This window comes from Episyrphus balteatus, chromosome 4 (genome assembly GCF_945859705.1).
Source record: "Episyrphus balteatus chromosome 4, idEpiBalt1.1, whole genome shotgun sequence".
Taxonomy (NCBI): Eukaryota; Metazoa; Arthropoda; class Insecta; order Diptera; family Syrphidae; genus Episyrphus; species Episyrphus balteatus.
Window position 1 is genome coordinate 74,515,057 of NC_079137.1, and position 23,595 is coordinate 74,538,651.

Genomic DNA, 23,595 nt, shown 5'->3' on the forward strand with positions numbered 1-23,595 from the left:
TTCACATCGAATGTACCACGTACAGTTCCAAGGATATGGGAGGAATGTATTATTTGGTTGGTTTATACAAATGTCAAAACCAGGCTCAATCGGTGGTTGTGTTGGTGGTTCAGTTGGTGGTTGGGTTGGTGGTTGAGTTGGTGGTTGGGTTGGTGGTTGAGTTGGTGGTTGGGTCGGTGGTCGTGTTGGTGGTTCAGTTGGTGGTTGGGTTGGTGGTTGAGTTGGTGGTTGGGTCGGTGGTTGAGTAGGTGGTTGAGTTGGTGGTTGAGTTGGTGGTTGAGTCGGTGTTTGGGTTGGTGGTTGAGTTGGTGGTTGGGTCGGTGGTTGAGTTGGTGGTTGAGTTGGTGGTTCAGTTGGTGGTTGGGTTGGTGGTTGAGTTGGTGGTTGAGTTGGTGGTTGAGTTGGTGGTTGAGTTGGTGGTTGAGTTGGTGGTTGAGTTGGTGGCTGAGTTGGTGGCTGAGTCGGTGGCTGTGATGGTGGACCTCCTTCTTGATTACAACCAGCTGATGTTGGCCAATCGCAAACTTTCAACACGGGATTAAAATGAAGTCCACTTGGACACTGCACAACAGTTCCATCAAAATATTCACAAACTAAATATTTTGTACAATCTCCAGGATAAGGAATAAGATCGTTATGTGCATGGCCATAACACTCATTTCCTTGAAGAGCTCGATCAGTTTTCACAAAAATTCTGGCAGCTTGTGAGCCAGCCACAGCCGCAATAATAACTATCACTATTAGAAGACCTTAAATCAAAAGTTATTATTATTATTAATAAAAAATATTTTAATTTATAAAGTGTCTAGTTTCTTACCTTTCATGACCTTTCCTTTTAGAGTTCGTTCAACGAATTATACTGACTTCAAATTTTGAGGGACATTTTATATTTCTAAATTCGATTTGCCAAAAAGTTCACTGCTTTTAATCAGACATATTGATTAGATTACGTTCAGCACTTTTTATTAAATTATTATTCAAATGAATTCAAAATACAATTTTTTATCTTGGTGGTTTATTAGATGTTCTAGGCGCCTTAGTCACAACATTTCCTAAATTATTTCTCTTAAAATTTATTATGGCCAATCAAAATTATTGTATCCGATATTTTGGTCAAAACATTATATTAAAAGATAACAGGTATAAGAAATTCGGTACATTTTTGTTATGATTTGATAACTACGCTTTCTTATCATGGGTGATTTTTTCTATAACATAAAACGCACTTTTAACTCATAGTAAAAGTGTAAGGTTCAGTTTATGACATGCGATAAAAATATAATGAATGATGTTATTTTGAAGTTTAGTTGGAATTTTCTTATCTACGCGTGGAGAGTAGGTTATTGTTCTATGAATTGATAAGGTATGCTTTAATAAAAACCACACTACACGCGTCACGTCAAAGTGACTTAAGTTTGATTAATTTTGTTTAACTCCTTAAGTTATGCAATGTAAAGTTTAAAAGTACGATTATATCATGATTTTGAAGAAATGTTGTTTGGTGTCATATTTATAATACCGCCGCTTCACAAGATCTTTAAATTGTCTTACTTTGGTAAGTCACAGTATATCTTTGTTTATGTAAATGCAACTGCTGTGAATGAAGCTTATGTCAAGTATTAGTTGCTAATCATTTGTCAAAAGCTCATGACGTTTGGTTAAGTAATGAGGAACGACGCACATTAGTAACATGACAAATCTAGTATTTTTCCATGACCTAAAATAAGAAGACTACATCTATTGGTGACTGTCCATTATCAATAAATATAATAATAAAATTAAGTCATTGAAAAAATAATGTTAAATAATTTTATTAAAGGCAACTTATTGCTTATATAAATTAAACTTAAGTAATACCAAATTTGTGTGTTCAATATCGATGGAGGAACTAAAAGTGATACAATGGTAAGGTAAAATCGCTGTTGGATATTTCCCAAAAAAAAATTAGTGAAGAGCCAGATTAAGTTCCTGCTCGATTTTAACTACATTTTCAGTAATAATATCAGGCGTATATAATAATTCGTCCAAAACAGCAATGTCATTGTTAATATCAGAAGCTTCAAGAGGCCCAAGGTTATCAGTTGGAGTCACTGATGTCGCCACTTTATTTTCACCTTCATTACTATCAGTTCCTTCCAAAACCGTTAGCGTTTCGCCTTCTTGGTAATTTTGATTTCCAGAAGTATTTATAAGAACTCCTTTTTCTGGTTGATTTTCACTTTCAGAAACTGTAATTACTTCATCCAATTGCCCATAACCAGTTTCAGTGTTGTTCGTATTTTCCATTTCACCAAATCCTTCAGAAACGTTTTGTGTTTCGTCCTCTCGTTCATTTTCATCTCCAAAACTTTTTTCAAGAACTCCAATTTCTTGTGGATTTTTTATATCTGGAATTGTAATTGGTGCATCCAGTTGGCCGTTTTCTAGTTGATTTTCACTTTCAGAAATTGTAATTATTTCATCCAATTGCCCATAACCAGTTTCAGTGTTGTTCGAATTTTCCATTTCACCACATCCTTCAGAAACGTTTCGTGTTTCGTCCTCTCTTTCATTTTCATCTCCAAAAATTGTTTCAAGAACTCCGGTTTCTTGTGGATTTTTTATTTCTGGAATTGTAGTTGGTCCATCCAGTTGGCCATAACCATTTCCAGTGCTGTTCGAAACATCGAATTCGCCAATTCCTTCAAGAACCAGTGTTTCGTCTTCTTGTTCATTTTCATCTCCAAAACTTGTTTCAAGAACTCCGGTTTGTTGTGGATTTTTTATTCCTGGAATTGTAATTGGTCCATCCACTTGGCCGTTTTCTAGTTGATTTTCACTTTCAGAAATTGTAATCACTTCATCCAATTGCCCATCATCATTTGCAGTGCTGTTCGAATATTCCAATTCCCCAATTCCTTCAAAAACCAGTGTTTCGTCTTCTTGTTCATTTTCATCTCCAAAACTTGTTTCAAGAACTCCGGTTTGTTGTGGATTTTTTATTCCTGGAATTGTAGTTGGTCCATCCAGTTGGCCATCACCATTTCCAGTGCTGTTCGAAACATCGAATTCGCCAATTCCTTCAAAAACCAGTGTTTCGTCTTCTTGTTCATTTTCATCTCCAAAACTTGTTTCAAGAACTCCGGTTTCTTGTGGATTTTTTATTCCTGGAATTGTAGTTGGTCCATCCAGTTGGCCATAACCATTTCCAGTGCTGTTCGAAACATCGAATTCGCCAATTCCTTCAAGAACCAGTGTTTCGTCTTCTTGTTCATTTTCATCTCCAAAACTTGTTGCAAGAACTCCGGTTTGTTGTGGATTTTTTATTTCTGGAATTGTAATTGGTCCATCCAGTTGGCCATCATCATTTGCAGTGTTGTTCGAATATTCCAATTCCCCAATTCCTTCAAAAACCAGTGTTTCGTCTTCTTGTTCATTTTCATCTCCAAAACTTGTTTCAAGAACTCCGGTTTGTTGTGGTTTACTTATTTCTGGAATTGTAATTGGTACATCCAGTTGGCCATAACCATTTCCAGTTCTGTTCGAAACATCGAATTCGCCAATTCCTTCAAGAACCAGTGTTTCGTCTTCTTGTTCATTTTCATCTCCAAAACTTGTTTCAAGAACTCCGGTTTGTTGTGGATTTTTTATTCCTGGAATTGTAGTTGGTCCATCCAGTTGGCCATAACCATTTCCAGTGCTGTTCGAAACATCGAATTCGCCAATTCCTTCAAGAACCAGTGTTTCGTCTTCTTGTTCATTTTCATCTCCAAAACTTGTTTCAAGAACTCCGGTTTCTTGTGGATTTTTTATATCTGGAATTGTAGTTGGTCCATCCAGTTGGCCATTACCATTTCCAGTGCTGTTCGAAACATCGAATTCGCCAATTCCTTCAAGAACCAGTGTTTCGTCTTCTTGTTCATTTTCATCTCCAAAACTTGTTTCAAGAACTCCGGTTTGTTGCTGATTTTTTATTCCTGGAATTGTAATTGGTCCATCCAGTTGGCCGTTTTCTAGTTGATTTTCACTTTCAGAAATTGTAATCACTTCATCCAATTGCCCATCATCATTTGCAGTGCTGTTCGAATATTCCAATTCCCCAATTCCTTCAAAAACCAGTGTTTCGTCTTCTTGTTCATTTTCATCTCCAAAAATTGTTTCAAGAACTCCGGTTTCTTGTGGATTTTTTATTTCTGGAATTGTAATTGGTCCATCCAGTTGGCCATAATCATTTCCAGTGCTGTTCGAAACTTCGAATTGCCCAATTCCTTCAAAAACCAGTGTTTCGTCTTCTTGTTCATTTTCATCTCCAAAACTGGTTTCAAGAACTCCGGTTTGTTGTGGATTTTTTTTTTCTGGAATTGTTATTGGTCCATCCAGTTGGCCATCATCATTTGCAGTGTTGTTCGAATATTCCAATTCCCCAATTCCTTCAAAAACCAGTGTTTCGTCTTCTTGTTCATTTTCATCTCCAAAACTTGTTTCAAGATCTCCGGTTTGTTGTGGATTTTTTATTTCTGGAATTGTAATTGGTCCATCCAGTTGGCCATCATCATTTGCAGTGTTGTTCGAATATTCCAATTCCCCACTTCCTTCAAAAACCAGTGTTTCGTCTTCTTGTTCATTTTCATCTCCAAAACTTGTTTCAAGAACTCCGGTTTGTTGTGGATTTATTATTTCTGGTATTGTAATTGGTCCATCCAGTTGGCCATCATCATTTGCAGTGTTGTTCGAATATTCCAATTCCCCAATTCCTTCAAAAACCAGTGTTTCGTCTTCTTGTTCATTTTCATCTCCAAAACTTGTTTCAAGAACTCCGGTTTGTTGTGGATTTTTTATTCCTGGAATTGTAGTTGGTCCATCCAGTTGGCCGTAACCATTTCCAGTGCTGTTCGAAACATCGAATTCACCAATTCCTTCAAAAACCAGTGTTTCGTCTTCTTGTTCATTTTCATCTCCAAAACTTGTTTCAAGAACTCCGGTTTGTTGTGGATTTATTATTTCTGGTATTGTAATTGGTCCATCCAGTTGGCCATCATCATTTGCAGTGTTGTTCGAAAATTCCAATTCCCCAATTCCTTCAAAAACCAGTGTTTCGTCTTCTTGTTCATTTTCATCTCCAAAAATTGTTTCAAGAACTCCGGTTTCTTGTGGATTTTTTATTTCTGGAATTGTAATTGGTCCATCCAGTTGGCCATAATCATTTCCAGTGCTGTTCGAAACTTCGAATTGCCCAATTCCTTCAAAAACCAGTGTTTCGTCTTCTTGTTCATTTTCATCTCCAAAACTGGTTTCAAGAACTCCGGTTTGTTGTGGATTTTTTTTTTCTGGAATTGTTATTGGTCCATCCAGTTGGCCATCATCATTTGCAGTGTTGTTCGAATATTCCAATTCCCCAATTCCTTCAAAAACCAGTGTTTCGTCTTCTTGTTCATTTTCATCTCCAAAACTTGTTTCAAGATCTCCGGTTTGTTGTGGATTTTTTATTTCTGGAATTGTAATTGGTCCATCCAGTTGGCCATCATCATTTGCAGTGTTGTTCGAATATTCCAATTCCCCACTTCCTTCAAAAACCAGTGTTTCGTCTTCTTGTTCATTTTCATCTCCAAAACTTGTTTCAAGAACTCCGGTTTGTTGTGGATTTATTATTTCTGGTATTGTAATTGGTCCATCCAATTGCCCATCATCATTTGCAGTGTTGTTCGAATATTCCAATTCCCCAATTCCTTCAAAAACCAGTGTTTCGTCTTCTTGTTCATTTTCATCTCCAAAACTTGTTTCAAGATCTCCGGTTTGTTGTGGATTTTTTATTTCTGGAATTGTAATTGGTCCATCCAGTTGGCCATCATCATTTGCAGTGTTGTTCGAATATTCCAATTCCCCAATTCCTTCAAAAACCAGTGTTTCGTCTTCTTGTTCATTTTCATCTCCAAAAATTGTTTCAAGAACTCCGGTTTCTTGTGGATTTTTTATTTCTGGAATTGTAATTGGTCCATCCAGTTGGCCATAATCATTTCCAGTGCTGTTCGAAACTTCGAATTGCCCAATTCCTTCAAAAACCAGTGTTTCGTCTTCTTGTTCATTTTCATCTCCAAAACTGGTTTCAAGAACTCCGGTTTGTTGTGGATTTTTTTTTTCTGGAATTGTTATTGGTCCATCCAGTTGGCCATCATCATTTGCAGTGTTGTTCGAATATTCCAATTCCCCAATTCCTTCAAAAACCAGTGTTTCGTCTTCTTGTTCATTTTCATCTCCAAAACTTGTTTCAAGATCTCCGGTTTGTTGTGGATTTTTTATTTCTGGAATTGTAATTGGTCCATCCAGTTGGCCATCATCATTTGCAGTGTTGTTCGAATATTCCAATTCCCCAATTCCTTCAAAAACCAGTGTTTCGTCTTCTTGTTCATTTTCATCTCCAAAACTTGTTTCAAGAACTCCGGTTTGTTGTGGATTTATTATTTCTGGTATTGTAATTGGTCCATCCAATTGCCCATCATCATTTGCAGTGTTGTTCGAATATTCCAATTCCCCAATTCCTTCAAAAACCAGTGTTTCGTCTTCTTGTTCATTTTCATCTCCAAAACTTGTTTCAAGAACTCCGGTTTGTTGTGGATTTATTATTTCTGGAATTGTAATTGGTCCATCCAGTTGGCCATAACCATTTCCAGTGCTGTTCGAAACATCGAATTCCCCAATTCCTTCAAGAACCAGTGTTTCGCCTTCTTGTTCATTTGCATCTCCAAAACTTGCTTCAAGAACTCCGGTTTGTTGTGGATTTTTTATTTCTGGAATTGTTATTGGTCCATCCAATTGCCCATCATCATTTGCAGTGTTGTTCGAATATTCCAATTCCCCAATTCCTTCAAAAACCAGTGTTTCATCTTCTTGTTCATTTTCATCTCCAAAACTTGTTTCAAGAACTCCGGTTTGTTGTGGATTTTTTATTTCTGGAATTGTAATTGGTCCATCCAGTTGGCCATCATCATTTGCAGTGTTGTTCGAATATTCCAATTCCCCAATTCCTTCAAAAACCAGTGTTTCGTCTTCTTGTTCATTTTCATCTCCAAAACTTGTGTCAAGAACTCCGGTTTCTTGTGGATTTTTTATATCTGGAATTGTAATTGGTCCATCCACTTGGCCGTTTTCTAGTTGATTTTCACTTTCAGAAATTGTAATCACTTCATCCAATTGCCCATCATCATTTGCAGTGCTGTTCGAATATTCCAATTCCCCAATTCCTTCAAAAACCAGTGTTTCGTCTTCTTGTTCATTTTCATCTCCAAAACTTGTTTCAAGAACTCCGGTTTCTTGTGGTTTTTTTATATCTGGAATTGTAATTGGTCCATCCAGTTGGCCGTTTTCTAGTTGATTTTCATTTTCAGAAATTGTAATCACTTCATCCAATTGCCCATCATCATTTGCAGTGCTGTTCGAATATTCCAATTCCCCAATTCCTTCAAAAACCAGTGTTTCGTCTTCTTGTTCATTTTCATCTCCAAAACTTGTTTCAAGAACTCCGGTTTGTTGTGGATTTATTATTTCTGTTATTGTAATTGGTCCATCCAGTTGGCCATAATCATTTCCAGTGCTGTTCGAAACTTCGAATTGCCCAATTCCTTCAAAAACCAGTGTTTCGTCTTCTTGTTCATTTTCATCTCCAAAACTGGTTTCAAGAACTCCGGTTTGTTGTGGATTTTTTATTTCTGGAATTGTTATTGGTCCATCTAGTTGGCCATCATCATTTGCAGTGTTGTTCGAATATTCCAATTCCCCAATTCCTTCAAAAACCAGTGTTTCGTCTTCTTGTTTATTTTCATCTCCAAAACTGGTTTCAAGAACTCCGGTTTGTTGTGGATTTTTTATTTCTGGAATTGTTATTGGTCCATCCAGTTGGCCATCATCATTTGCAGTGTTGTTCGAATATTCCAATTCCCCAATTCCTTCAAAAACCAGTGTTTCGTCTTCTTGTTCATTTTCATCTCCAAAACTTGTCTCAAGAACTCCGGTTTGTTGTGGATTTATTATTTCTGGTATTGTTATTGGTCCATCTAGTTGGCCATAATCATTTCCAGTGCTGTTCGAAACTTCGAATTGCCCAATTCCTTCAAAAACCAGTGTTTCGTCTTCTTGTTCATTTTCATCTCCAAAACTTGTTTCAAGAACTCCGGTTTGTTGTGGATTTTTTATTTCTGGAATTGTAATTGGTCCATCCAGTTGGCCATCATCATTTGCAGTGTTGTTCGAATATTCCAATTCCCCAATTCCTTCAAAAACCAGTGTTTCGTCTTCTTGTTCATTTTCATCTCCAAAACTTGTTTCAAGAACTCCGGTTTGTTGTGGATTTATTATTTCTGGAATTGTAATTGGTCCATCCAGTTGGTCATAACCATTTCCAGTGCTGTTCGAAACATCGAATTCGCCAATTCCTTCAAAAACCAGTGTTTCGTCTTCTTGTTCATTTTCATCTCCAAAACTTGTTTCAAGAACTCCGGTTTGTTGTGGATTTATTATTTCTGGTATTGTTATTGGTCCATCCAGTTGGCCATTATCATTTCCAGTGCTATTCGAAACTTCGAATTCCCCAATTCCTTCAAAAACCAGTGTTTCGTCTTCTTGTTCATTTTCATCTCCTAAACTTGTTTCAAGAACTCCGGTTTGTTGTGCATTTATTATTTCTGGTATTGTAATTGGTCCATCCAGTTGGCCATTATCATTTCCAGTGCTATTCGAAACTTCGAATTCCCCAATTCCTTCAAAAACTTTTGTTTCGTCTTCTTGTTCATTTTCATCTCCAAAACCTGTTTCAAGAACTCCGTTCAAACCTTCATTTGCTTCTCCATCATCGGTTTCAATAATTGTTAGCTCATGTGTAATCTCCACTTGATCATCCTGTTGTTCATCTGCATTTTCAGTGATGTCCAAACTTTCGACTTCTTGGCCTTCTTCGTTTTGAATAATTGTTAGTTCGTGTGTTATCTCTCCTTGCTCATCCTGTTGTTCATCTACACTTTCATTGATATCCAAACTTTCGCTTAATTCGCCATCTCCGTTTTCAATAATTGTAAGTTCGTGTTGTATCTCTTCTTGTTCATTCTGTGGTTCATCTTCATTACCGAAGAATGAAAGATCTCCGTTTTCTTGTTGACCTACAAATTGCTGATCATATTCGTTTCCAAAGATTGTAGAAGCTCCATTTCCTTGTTGATCTTCATTGTCAGAAATTGTAATTGTTTCACTGGCATCTTCCCCAACTTCATTTTCAGTAAATGTTAGTATGTCGTCTCGTTGTTCATCTTCGTTCTGAAAAATCGTAAAAGTTCCATTTCCTTGAGATTGATTTATATTTGTATTGACGTTTAGAACATCTTCTGTTAGATTTTCAAAAGAAGGCAAAGCTAATAGGCCGGGTGACTCATATGATTCTGAGAGCTCATTGAAGTTAGTTAATTCCCCCTTTATTTTATGCTGATCACTGTTGCTAGGAACATTTGGTTTATTAGTCACAGGTTTTAGTGTCTTATTCGGGCTTTGAAAAGCTGTTACCCATTCAGAGTTATCTAATAGAGGCAACACAAAAGGTCTGACATTATTTGAAGTACTAGGTTTAGTAGGTGGAATTGTTGTCGTAGCTTTTATTTTATTTGCTTGTGTGGTTTTAACTCCTACTTCGTCTTCTTCTTCGTCAAAGTCTGAATCATGTCCAGTTATGACTCCACCTTTGAATGATTCTAGTACAATATTCTCACTGCTGTGTGTTGAATTCACAGTTTCCTCAACTTCATCTTCATTTTCTTCTTCGTCACAGTCTAGATCATCTTCAGTTATGACTCCACCTTTGGCAGATTCTAGTACAATATTTACATTCCTCGGTGTTGAGCTGATAGTTTCTATAAATTCTTCCTCATTTTCTTCTTCGTCACAGTCTATATCTGCTTCTGTAATAACTCCATCGTTAGATGGTTTAGATTCCAAAACAATTCTAACGCCATTGTTTGTTGAATTCACGATTGTATACAAGTCTCCATTATCTAAAAACAAAATCAGTTTGTTAAAAATTCATTTCATGTGTCAAAACTTACTCTTAACATCTGTTTTCTGTCGGTTTAATACCGCACAATTCACAAAACTAGCAAACAGTGTAATAAACACCGTAACTCTTAACATATTTTTCATACTTAAGTATTTCTCTTTGAAGTCTAAATTTAAAAAAAATTGTCTAAACACTTAGACAAAAGCTTAAAAAAATTACGTTCAAATGGTCCAACGGATAGAATATTACTAAGAGATTATTGAATTAATCAAAAACCTTGATGGTAAGCATTATTGTTTTATATACTTTTTTGGCATTTGTGTTTACTACGTCAGTGTTCATAATGTTTGATTAGCTGTCATATGAATTAAAGTTAATTAAGTTTTTTGTCTATAACACTCCTAAGATGTATCCGCACGAGTCTGCCTTATTTACTGATTCGAACATAGAATAATCGTTATATGTTTTTATCTAGGGGAAAACGGGACAGCACGTTTTAACCAAAGAAACGAAAAGTATGTGTATCTGCACGCGATTTTCTTCACAGAAATTCACTTGCATCAAGGCTTGTTAGTACACGTGTGAACAATGCATTTTATGACCTAGTATGTTCACACCATAACAAAACAATAATGAGAACTAGAGGGTGCTAAGATCACCACTTAATCTAATTGACTTTGTTGTCAAAGATATATTTTCACTCCGAACAAACGGCGGAAAAGAGTTATATCTTCAAAAAATTCGGGGGTTGTTAACATTAGATAAGATATAAGATAACTGTTGCCCTTTTATTGAAAAAAAAAATTAAAAATAAAAAAAAAACTTGTGGTCCTCTGTGTCCCACTGAAAAAGTATACAAAAGCTTGTGGTCTTGTGTATTCCACTGCTTGCACTCATGCAAACCAAAGATTAATATATCTAACTGAGCAGATGCATGGGTGCATTCGTTATTGCTTTTTACTTTTTTATTAAAAATGTCTCCCGGTGCTCTTCTGTGCCCCGTTCTCCCCTATTATTCGATTTTGCTGTTTTTATAAACAATAATATATGGTTTCTCTCAGTTTAAACGCATTTTCGTTCCAGTAAATATTGATCAAGAAAAAAAGCTTTTTATTGCAAATAAGTGACGCAAATTGAAGCTGAGTCAATTCACATTTTTAACGTTTTCTGTTTCGGATTTTGAATTGACAATGAGATTTATGTAGAGATTTTTAAAAATGGTAGTCCTTTTTTCCCAGATTCTCATATGAGCAGCGAGTCCCTACTCAGAAACTTTTCGGTAATGAACAATTTATATTCTTAAAATTAGGATCGAATATGATCCAGGCACACTGATCTTATTAAAACACTGGACAGTTGATTCCCTAAAAAGTATAACAGTTGTGCTGCTCCGATTGAAATGCACAAGAGCACAGTTCTATTTGAATTTTCTCAAAAGAAGAGATGAAGTGAACAGATTATAAAAGTTCTTCAATCGGAGTCAAAATTTTAATTGAATTCACTATCCAGAGATCAGTGTCCTGGCTGAAAAGAATGCATTAGTCAGTGTAATAAGTCATTTATAATCTGTGTAGTACAGTTGTTTGGTTTTCATAATCTGGAAATACAGTTAATGTCTGATGGCTAGAAATGTCGATTAGATGTTATTCTGCCAGTACCTAGTTGGCTTATAGTCTGGGATATCCGGTTGTTGGTTGAAACTGACAGATTTATGAATTAGCTAATGGGTAAATGCCATTTTGACATTTGTCATAAATATAAATTTAAATCTGATACAAACACCGGAAAAGAAGTATAACTTCAAAAACTAAAAAAATTAATAAATTTTTATAATTTTATAAGAAAACTTTATTGATTAATTTTGAAACTATGATACAATTATCATGTTCATGTTTTCTTTCGTTAAATAATATAATAAATTCTTAAGCGCACTGTGCATTTGTTGGCCAGTCGCAAATTTTGTCATTAGCATTAAAGTGTAATCCAGCTGGACAATTCATTTCCCTTGAAACACCATTGTCACAAATAATGAATGAATTACAATTACCAGGACTGCTTAATAAAGTTCCACTCTCCTGGCTGGCACAACTTGAATCAGCTCTGGGCATGATAGCACGCTGAGACTTCTTTGATACAATGTCAACACATTTTGATGCACTAGACTTAACACAAATCATATTGTTGGGATCGAAATGTTGATCCTTGCCACAACTCTTGGCGTAGCCTTGTTTCTTCAAGCAGAAAAAGAAGTCTGAGCATTTTCCAGGTGATGCCACAAAAGCACCATCCTTTTGATTAAGACAAATAGTTTGAGCCAATGGTTTGACGACTGGTTTGGTTGTTGTTTGGATTTGTGGGTGTGCGATTTCTTCTTCAACTTGCTTCTGACAGTTTACATTTTTGGGTGTATCACAGGATGCAGTGTTTGAATTGAAATACCTCCAGCCGCAGGTTTTGACGAATCCAGCATTTTCAGTACAAATAACGTACAACGAGCATGATCCGGGAAAACCTAGTCTAGTTCCGAATCTTTTATTTGCGCACACTTTACGGGCAATTGCTTTGTTAACTTCAGTGTCGAGGAATTCTTCGGCAACGGATTCTTCTTCAGACGCCACGGTACAGGCAGAGTATTGAGATGAGAAGACCATATTGCTACCGCAATCCTTGAGGAAGGCCTTGTTGTTTAGGCAAAAATGATATTGTTGTGGGTTTTCTCTAATGGCAAGGCTGACACCATTTTGTTTTCCAACGCACACCGACGTTTCCGTTTGGGGTTGGCTTGATGTAGCCTTTGGTGGAACTGTAGTATAGAATGGCTTTTCGACGATGGCTGATTCGGAATTATCGGGCTTTACATTACAAACAGAGTATTTGACATCAAAATACAAATTGCCACAATCTTTAAGGAAGGCTTTGTTGTTCATGCAGAAGTAGTATTGTCTATCATTTCCAGGCACTGGCAGGCTGATGCCATTGGCAACTGCGTAACATGGTGGAAGTGTTGGATTTGGAACAATTATTTCCTTGTCTGTGGAAGGTTTCTTGGGAATCGAGGTGGTCATAGGTTTATACTCTTGAATAGCACAACCTACACGTTCAGGAAGATCACAAACATTATATTTTGTACTGTAATGATATACACCGCAGTCCTGTTCGAGAGCTTTGCCATTGGAACAAATGATATATTTTGAGCAACTTCCAGTTACTGGAAGGAAAGTACCATCTTCCTTGTTACTACAAACGTTCTTTTTTGCTGCAGCAAGGCTTACAAGAGCACATAAGGCTATTAAAATCTTAAAACCTTGAAGAAAAAAACGAAATTATTATTCTAGTTATACCTGTTATAACTGTTATATTTTTCTTTAAACAAACCTTGCATAATTGTATCTATAACTGTTTCTTAGAACTCAAAAGATAACTCTGACTTTTCCCATTTGCCAACAAAGTATTTATAGTGAATAATTTCGACCGCATATTCCAATATCTTATCTGTCATCACCATGGAAAAAAAAACATCTTTGCAAAAATCATAGAACAACGAAAAGAACTTATTATAATTAAAGAAAAAAACAACACAGTTATGTTACCAGACCACTGTAGAAGCGATAACATTTGAATGACATGATTCGGTGCGATATCAAAATCGGTAGCACTATGTAGTTTGATGTTCATTCGATGTACAGTAAAACCCGGATAAGTGCCTCTCGCTTAAGTGCCTAACCCGCATAAGTACCTTTGTTTTTTTAGAACCAACATTTTAAGGATTTTTTCACATAAAATTCATCTTTTAAGTACCTTTCGCTTAACTGCCCTCCCCGCTTAATTGCTTGGCTTTTCAAATACTTATAATTGAATTTATTTGCAAAAAATTCTTTTAAGTACACATTTGAAATAAGTTTGAACAGTGAGAAAAAATTCGTTTCCTAAACCGCTTTAAAGTTCTAAAATTCTACTATAGATAGAAATTAACTAGTTAGCTATTTTAAACTTTTGTTTTGTGAAGATTATGTTTTCAGTAATCAAACATGTTTTTTTTATTATTAAATAAATATAGAGATAACTGCCTATGAGCACTTAAGCGGGTTCTTGTAAGTACCTTACCCGCTTTAGTGCCTATCAAAATGGGGCATTTAAGGTGAGGTACTTATCCGGGTTTTACTGTATATATTTTTTTTTTTTTAAAGGATTGGTCTTTTTGAAAATACTTAAACAAATTTGATTTAAATTGTTATTTGTTGCAAGGGCTCCTCTTTTAGACTTCACGGGATAATCTGATTTAAAACTGATTCTCAGACACCTCGGGGACACCTTGATGCTATTAGACGTAGAGCGAAATTGTTGCTAAATAATAGCCAAAACGGCAAAGTTCTTGGTTAAATCCTGCACCGCAAACAAAGATTATAGAAATGTCAGATTCATCAAAGCAGAGACCTATGCTCCCCAACATAGTTATACAGTTTAAAAGTTAATATACGCACTCCAGTTTGATGACGTCACGCGTATTATAAATCGAATGTGAACACTGCCTTACAGATTAAAGAGATCACCCTTGATCATGGTATAAAAAAAGAAGGTATGATCATAAGAAAAAACTCAGTATCGAGAACTGTCAAATGAAAGAAAAAAAGATGGCTACTTAGTGTTTTGACAGCCCAGCCCATTGAAATTGTTGTTGTAAACAAATTTGTCTTGGAAATTGTTGTTGCTTTTGACTTTGCCAAATGCCAGACGTCAAAACCTTATTACCCCATTTTGTAAGATGGCGGCTCTAATGATCATACCTTGTCTTTTTATACCATGACCCTTGATTGCTTTATCTATGGAAAGCAACAAATACAACACATAACCATAGACAAACAACTACCAAGACCGGAAACTTTCGTTTGTTTAAACTATGGAAACTTAATATTCAAATTTAATAATACAGATGACATGACGTCAAAAAAGCAGAAAGTATGATTATCACTTATGTTCTGCATTTCACTTTTTGCGAATTCCCTTGCTGAAAGTGAAAGTAGTTCTTCTGCATTTCGCCCATTTACATTTATCGAATTCATTCTCTACTTTACACATCGGTTAATTTTTTCTATCAAAACTTGCAATAATATTGCAATTATTTGCTTTATATGAAGTCATTTCACTTTAAAAACAAAATAGCAATGGATAATCCTTCAGTTTTGACAGTTCAAAGCAATTTCGAAGTTTTTGAAATCGATCGAAATGTAGAACATGAAATTACATTTCACGTGAAATTGAAAATTGATTTCAATTAACTTTCCATCGAATTGCGGAATTTTGGAGTATATCTTGTATTTTGTATACATTTTGTGAAAAAAAACGAGATATAACTTGAAAAAAAAAAAAAACAGTGGATTACAAGCAATTATTGAAGTTATACTTCTCAGAATGACTCACTTTTATCAAAACGTTTTTAGTGCTCTTGTGATCATCCCTACTAAAAATAGGTAAATGTCATTTTGACATTTGTCAAAAAGTAAATTTTAACTCTGATACAAACAGCAAAAAAGAAATATGAGAAGTATTCTAGTGTTCACCAAGAAGTAGCAGAGAAATAATCATGTAAGCTGACAAGCTAATAAAAAGAAGAATATCTGACGAATATAAAAAAAAAACTCAAAGAAATGCAAAACATTTGTTTTATTTTATCGCCACATTTTTTTTAAATATAAATCGTTTAAAACAGATTATTTAAAATCATTCAACTTCTGTAAAACTCTCCCAACTATTGTTTTATCTTCATTTACATCTTCTATTTCATCAGAATCAATAATTTTAGTTTTTACTTTCGAAATAACTTTATTTCCTTCAATGATCGTATCATTAACATGACTCGATTCGGTCGTAACGGTTTTTACCCGAACAGTTCCTTCGAAACATTCTGACACCTCAGGATCAATGCAAGTCCTACTTACAGGATAGAAATGTTTGTCCCCACATGATTTTACATATGCCTTGTGTTCGAGACAATCAAAGTACCTCGTACAATTACCTGGAACAGGAAACTTTTCGCCATCAAACTTTCCCTTACAAACGACTTCAATAAGTTCAGGTTTTCGAGTGGTTGTAACTTCAACTTTTCGTTTAATCACACAATTTGATAATTCTGATGAAATACATATTTGAGAATAGGAATCAAAATGCATTCCGATGCCACATGTTTGTACAATAGGACTGCTACTAATACAGGAATAATATTCACTACAATTGGTCCGTGATGGCACCAATGATCCAATAGCCTTTCCAAGGCAAATATAATTTGGGATTTCTGGAATTTCTGTTGGTACAACTTCGGATTTTATAGCAATTGAATGTTCCTGAATGCAATCTGATTTTGAAGGCTCGGTGCAGTTTTTGGTTATCGAATCAAAGAACAAGCCTTCCATGCAATTTCTTAAAATTGTATTGCCATTTTTACATCCGTAAAATTGACTACAATCACCGATAACCGGGAGAAGGATATCATTTGGTTGATCAATACATGGCGCAGTTGCTGATGGAGTAATTCCAATAGAAGCAGTTTGGGTAAAAGAGGTTTCACATAGAATTAAGAAAACCACAGGTATTAAAACTTTCATTGTGGAAAGGTAAAATTTAAAATTTTTAGATAATTATAACAGTTTTATTTGAGCAAACTGTTGTCTGTGGAAGGTCTCATTTTATTCTTTCAATCATAGGTCTCTTCAATGTTTTGTAAAGTGGAGTGATTAAATTCATGTCACTTTTATAGAATGCCAATAGATAATCGAGAAAATATGACACATTTTAATTTAAAGATTTTATTCAGGGGCGGAATATCAAAATCGACAAATTGTACTGTGACCTTAGGCTCTAAAAAACAAGGGGTTGATTTAAAAAACATTAAAGAATATTACGCTGTTTGTAACATATTAAAATCAAACAAATTGGATTTATTGATTAGGAGCTATTGCTAAAATGCCTAAGTATTTTTCAATTACTCATAATAATGGCCATGGTAGTTCATAGTTTTTACATTCTCATATGAAGGCGCTTCTGAGGTTCGATACTGAACTAAAATTATATTCGAGCCCAGAGAAATAATGAAATTACTTTAAGATAATAGCAGAACTGATAAGCTTTACACAAAATTGGAAAGCTTCAGGTAGTGTTCTTGATTAATGATAAGCAATGTCAAAGCAATGTAGTGTTGTTGATCATTGATAAGTGGCAAAGCAGTGTAGTTATTTTGTGAAGAGAAATCAATTGGAAGATACAAGACGTACATATGTGGTTATTGTATTTCATATTTTTTTTTTTTGACATTCATCTAAAATGTCAATGCCATTGATGTATTCAGCATTATATTGACCTTCGAAGCTTATTATATTTCATAACACTTTACAGAGTTCAAAAAAGAAATTGTGACAGTTATGAGTTATGACTCATGATCGATGATGAAAAAGACATTTGTTTATTAGTTACATGATATGTGCCTTATGTTCGCATTCAATAGCCTCTTTTAGCGACCTCATCAAGAAGTATTACGAAATTCGTAAAATCCAGCTGTTCTAAGGCATTCCTTTTTTTTACTGCATTGCTTTTTAAACTAGGGTTTCGGAAATCTTTGTATATGAAAGCACTAGCACTTTAGTGCAAAACGCAATTTTTCACCTGACGACATGTGAAATTGTTGTACTAGATTTCTATTCCTGAGTTGTCTACCACCTCAAAAGAATCGGGGCAATTGTCCAAAATTGAACATTACAAGTATTAAAATCTATAAATCTTTTTCTCTCTTTCATTTATGTTTTCTTTACGTTGTGTTTAATTAACGGTCCATGACAAAAAGTGAGTTTTAATTTAATGACGTCACGTGTATTATAAATCGAATGTGAACACCGCCTTACAAATCAAAGGCAGACATACTTGGATGGGTGCGTTCACGTACTGATCCAAGGGTTTCCGGATACCTTTGTGTTGTTGTAATCCCATATAAAATATCAGCTGATCGTAAACATGTGTTGACAAGCAAAAAAATCCAAAGGTATAGTAAAAATTTCTGGATTCTCGTGTATCTTATGGGAGATTTGATGAACAGCTGATTCGTGTTCACAAACGTATCGGATACTTAGGTATCTTGGATAGGGTATCTGTGCAACGGCGTATACAAGGGGGGGGTCATGACCCCCCCCAAGAACTCAGAACTTAAAAAAGAAATTGTTATGTGATACTGAAATCTCTTGAGTAAGAGGTTTTTTAAAATGTTGAAGTTTTAGAACATGAACGAAAATTAAAAGTTAAAAAAATTTTTGGTATTCAAACAAACTATTTTACCATATTTTGGGGATGTGGTAATATTTTTAGTGAATGCTGCATTCGGATTATTTTCATTCGTTAGATAATATTAGTTCAGCTGTGCTGTAGAATTGTATTAATTTAAAATCCGAAAAAGTATTATCTTCACAGCTTTTGAAAAGAAATTGAATTGGGTAGGTACACAAAAATCATCTCTAAGGGCAAGTCACTGCTTACCAGCAAATAAAAGAAGCAGGTATATCTAAAAAGCAATCTTTTTTTTTTTTTTTTCATGATTATTACTCCAGTCAAAGCGTCGGAAAAAAGGGCCTCACCTTGCGCAGAGAGGCACTGTCAGTTTTTATTTCATGGATCGATAGGGGTATATTTAAAAGGTTTAAACCCAATTTCTCACCACCTGATCATTCTTTTTAGCGGAGTTATTCACAAAAATGCATTTTTTGGGATATTTTACTTCTAAGCTAATATCTTTGCTCCAGATTGTCGTAGACCAAAAAATAAACATACATTCTCTTTCTTTTAATATTTTCTATCGTTATATGTAATTTCATTGTATTTGAGTGAGTAAATACAAAATGGCAGCCATTTAAAGTCAAATTCTTGTTGTTAAAAAACACATTTTTGTCATTATTTCGAAAAAAGCTTATATCATGATTGACATTTTTCTAATTTATTTTGTAGCCCTATTCATGTCCTGCATTTTACAGAAAAAATCAGCTTTTTATCACCAAAGATGGCCGAGCAATTGATAAATGAACGCATGCAAAACCGGTGCGAAAACACCCAAAAATATCGTTTTTTGGGAATAACTCGGCTTCAGAGTGTCCTACGACAAAAAATAAAGCTATTAATTGTTCGTTAAAACATTTTCTATCGATTAAATGCACATTATTTTTGTTGAAACAAATAAAAAATAAGTTATGTTAAGTCAAAGACGTTTTTTTGTTTAGCAAACTTTTGCCTTATTATTTTATAAACAGTGCAAGTATTGGCTAACAAAATAAAATACTGTTGTAGCCCTTTAAATTATCTACAATTTAAAAAAAAATTAGCTCTCTACGACCCACACGAGCCGAGAAATTAATTTTTTAAAAAAGTTCCAAATGCCCAACGAAAAACATGAGACAAATCCTCTTATAACAAGAAACAATGAAAACAACCCCTCTCACTGAGAACTATTATTCGACTTAAACAAGGGAAATTTTTTTAAATTTTCTTACGGAATGATGCTTTCTTAAAATTATAATAACTCGGCTCGTGTGGGTCGTAGAGAGCTAATTTTTTTTTAAATTGTAGATAATTTAAAGGGCTACAACAGTATTTTATTTTGTTAGCCAATACTTGCACTGTTTATAAAATAATAAGGCAAAAGTTTGCTAAACAAAAAAACGTCTTTGACTTAACATAACTTATTTTTTATTTGTTTCAACAAAAATAATGTGCATTAAATCGATAGAAAATGTTTTAACGAACAATTAATAGCTTTATTTTTTGTCGTAGGACACTCTGAAGCCGAGTTATTCCCAAAAAACGATATTTTTGGGTGTTTTCGCACCGGTTTTGCATGCGTTCATTTATCAATTGCTCGGCCATCTTTGGTGATAAAGAGCTGATTTTTTCTGTAAAATGCAGGACATGAATAGGGCTACAAAATAAATTAGAAAATTGTCAATCATGATATAAGCTTTTTTCGAAATAATGACAAAAATGTGTTTTTTAACAACAAGAATTTGACTTTAAATGGCTGCCATTTTGTATTTACTCACTCAAATACAATGAAATTACATATAACGATAGAAAATATTATAAGGAAGAGAATGTATGTTTATTTTTTGGTCTACGACAATCTGGAGCAAAGATATTAGCTTAGAAGTAAAATATCCCAAAAAATGCATTTTTGTGAATAACTCCGCTAAAAAGAATGATCAGGTGGTGAGAAATTGGGTTTAAGCCTTTTAAATATACCCCTATCGATCCATGAAATAAAAACTGACAGTACCTCTCTGCGCAAGGTCAAATGACGCTTTGACTGGAGTATATATGATGAATTGAATAAAATATGTATTAAATAGGAAAGCTTTCTGTGGCCTCCTTGCTGTGTGGGGGTCAATTCTGTTGATAACATTTGTCATAGGCAAAATTTTAAAGATATCATTTCTCAAACCTTTTTAGTTTTTTGCAATGTTCCAGTTCAAAACATTCGTCTGATCAAATTTTGTGAATTTTGTTTGCTTACAGAAAATAACAGTATTTTGTACTAGATTAGCTAACTATGTTACATTTTTTGAAACAACAATCGATTTGCTAATCATCAATGGCAAACTGATTATAGATACGAATGTAAGCAACCTTTTCTAAGACAAATTAAATATTATAATTGAATATCACTTAGGGCTAATTTTGTAAATAGTCAGATAAACCTCAGTTAGAGCTTATTCCTAGGAATAAAAGTTTTTTTTTATATTGACATTCATTCTTCTGATAGTCTAACTGACGATTGAAAAAAAATTATATTTTCAAATGCAATTTTTTTTACAAAACTTTGCGATTCGTTTACCTGAGGTTAGGAAGATTTTTAATTCAAAAGTTACCACTGTTATTAAGTAAAAAAGAATTTTATTTTAACATTCAAAACAATGAACAGTTGTTTTAAGGCAAATTATTCAATCGAAGTACTCGCACAGTCCAGTTTATGTTTAGGAGAAGATAGCCTTAAATGGTCAAAACTAAAGCCTAGTACGCTGCTGATGGGAAACGAAAAATCCCATACAAAAATGAAACAACGAAATGGTAACCCAAAAATTTCGATTAACTTTTCATTCTGTAGTACGCTGTTTGGCACAACGAAATTGAAAAGTCTCCACTTCTTTTTCGCACACAAACAATTGCCGGGGACATTAATTGTGTGTGGAAAAATGACATTTGAGTTTTTTTGTTGTTCATTTTGTCATTGCATGTCCTTCTGCGATGCGTGTTTTCTTTTGTTTTATTTATGTTTCGCAAGCATTTCGTTGTCCTCGTGGAGACCGACGAACAATTTAGCTTCAAGGCCAGTACGTAGATCGCGTTAAAATTTATCTTTCATACAAATTTCCTCCAAAGATAAATTTTAGCGTGGATTTTTAGCCAGGTAGTACGCAGTTCACGCGCTAAATTCGAATTCTCATCTACTACTTTTGCAAAAAGTCTCCACTCAATTTAGCTCGCGAAATAATGCTCAGCGCATTTTTTCACAGATAAATTTTGACATTTTTGTGGTCTTTGTTGTTGCTGCAAGGAATAAGAGGCAAAAAAAAAATCTTGGAATATTTAAAAGAAGAGGAACAAAACAAAATGAGAGAGTGAAAAAGGTATTCTGCAGGTAAAAAAAATATGTATGGAATATTGAATGTAAGCAGGTATAAGTAAATGAAACTGTGATTCAGCCGTTATTTTTAAATTTAAATTTATCTTGGCTTTTAGCGAACGCGTGTAGAGATAAAAATTGTCGAGATAAAATTTAGTTTAGCGCGATCTGCGTACTGGGCTTCACGCTAAACATAAACGAGTCTCATACCGTTTTTGTTTGGTTATTTTTAGAACTATATTCGGAACTTTTCTATTCGAAATGAAAAACGCACAAATTTTAATATTTGTAATAATTCAAAAAGCACAATTTCAAGTTTATGCCTGCTATCAAAACTTTTGAAAAAAAATGACCCCCCCCAAGAAGCAAACTTGTATACGCCCCTGTATCTGTGCGTACGTGAACGCACCCAATGTGTTATCTATGCAAAGCAACAAATACAATACACAACAATAAACAAACCACTACCAAGACCATAAACTTTCATATATTATTTAACCTTATAAAAAAATTGGAATAATACAGACGACGTCACAAAACCAGAAAGAGATAGGATAACGAAAATATGTATCATTCAACCTTTTTTATATGAAGTTTCCATAGATTAAACATACAAAAGTTTCCGATCTTGTTAGTTTTTGTCTATTATTCATATGCTTTATCCCTTCAAGCAAACAGGTCCGACCTCGGTCCGAATCCGCTCCGCCTCAGGCGGAGCTGAGTCCGATTTCGAGGCAGAAACTGGTCGGAAGGCGGCTCAAATTAGTATGGAAATTAGAATCACCGCGGATCCGATTTTATATGTATTGGTTTTTTCACCACGATTTCTCCTTCGACTTTGTGTTCATATACAAAAAGTTGCAAGTGTGTGAATGCAACCCCGTCTTTCGCGGTCGGAGGTCGGAGTGTCTTTTCTGAACTCCGTTTTCTTGCTTGAAGGGATATTTTGTTTTCCATAGATAAGACATTCAAGTGTGATTGCCTTCAATCTATAAGGCGGTGTTTACATTCGATTTATAATACGTGTGACGTCAACAAAGAAGATCATGTGTAGATTGTTCTACTAGAGATCTACCATCTCAAAAAGGATCGCGACCTTTATTGTACACGAGGATTACCTAATGCAGTGGGATATGACTTCACTCTCTAGATTCGCCTTACATGTTCTCAGTTTAATTTTAGTATAACTTGACTTTAACAAACAATTACCGTTTTTAACATGGAATCCATCCCATATGAAAGAAAAGGATAGAGTTTAAGGATTGTCGAAATGCGTTTATTTGTTTAATGTTGCTCCAGAAACTTTCAATGTCGATATGAAAAATTGATCCGCCATTTGACATTTGTGTTTGCTGTCATAATAGCTGCGTTCCTTTGGAAATATTTATCTACTTTTCAGTACTTAAAGCTGCTTTGAACTACTTTTTCAGTATAGCAAAGTAGATCAAAGTAGTTTTAAGTACTAAAAAGTAGATAAATATTTCCAAAGGAACGCAGCTAATAATGTACCCATATACTGAGCAATAAGCTTTTTGAACATTCTGAGCACTAGGTCGTCCTGAGGTCACTAATTGACAAATAATTTCACGAAAAATAGTAGTGATAGTTACAAAAACTATATTTTTTTAAACAACACTACATGAATACCTATGGTTTTAAAATTTTTTAATTTAAATCCTAGTTTTGTTTCCAAGTAAAATAAAAAAAATGGTGCGATTAAGTCGCTTGTCAATTGATAAAGGTATCACAGAGGTAATTAGTGATTGAATGTCACACCAAATGATAAACATGAGTCTATAGGGCATATTAATTGCGCTGCAAAGACTGATCACTCGATTATTCTATTCGTTTTTAATTAACTTCTATTTTAAGCGTTTTTTTTTTTTGTTTTTTTTTGGAAACAAGAATAACAAAAAATTAGATATGATAAGATGCACATTCA

General features: G+C 34.5%; 1 protein-coding gene across 1 annotated transcript; it reads right to left on the reverse strand.

Moving 5' to 3' along the window:
* Positions 1–15,452: 15,452 nt before the first annotated feature.
* On the reverse strand, positions 15,453–16,611 carry LOC129919999 (probable chitinase 10). The gene has a single exon (XM_056001149.1). The coding sequence runs from the start codon at positions 16,606–16,608 to the stop codon at positions 15,718–15,720; it is 891 nt and encodes a 296-aa protein (XP_055857124.1). The 5' UTR covers positions 16,609–16,611; the 3' UTR covers positions 15,453–15,717.
* Positions 16,612–23,595: the final 6,984 nt, after the last annotated feature.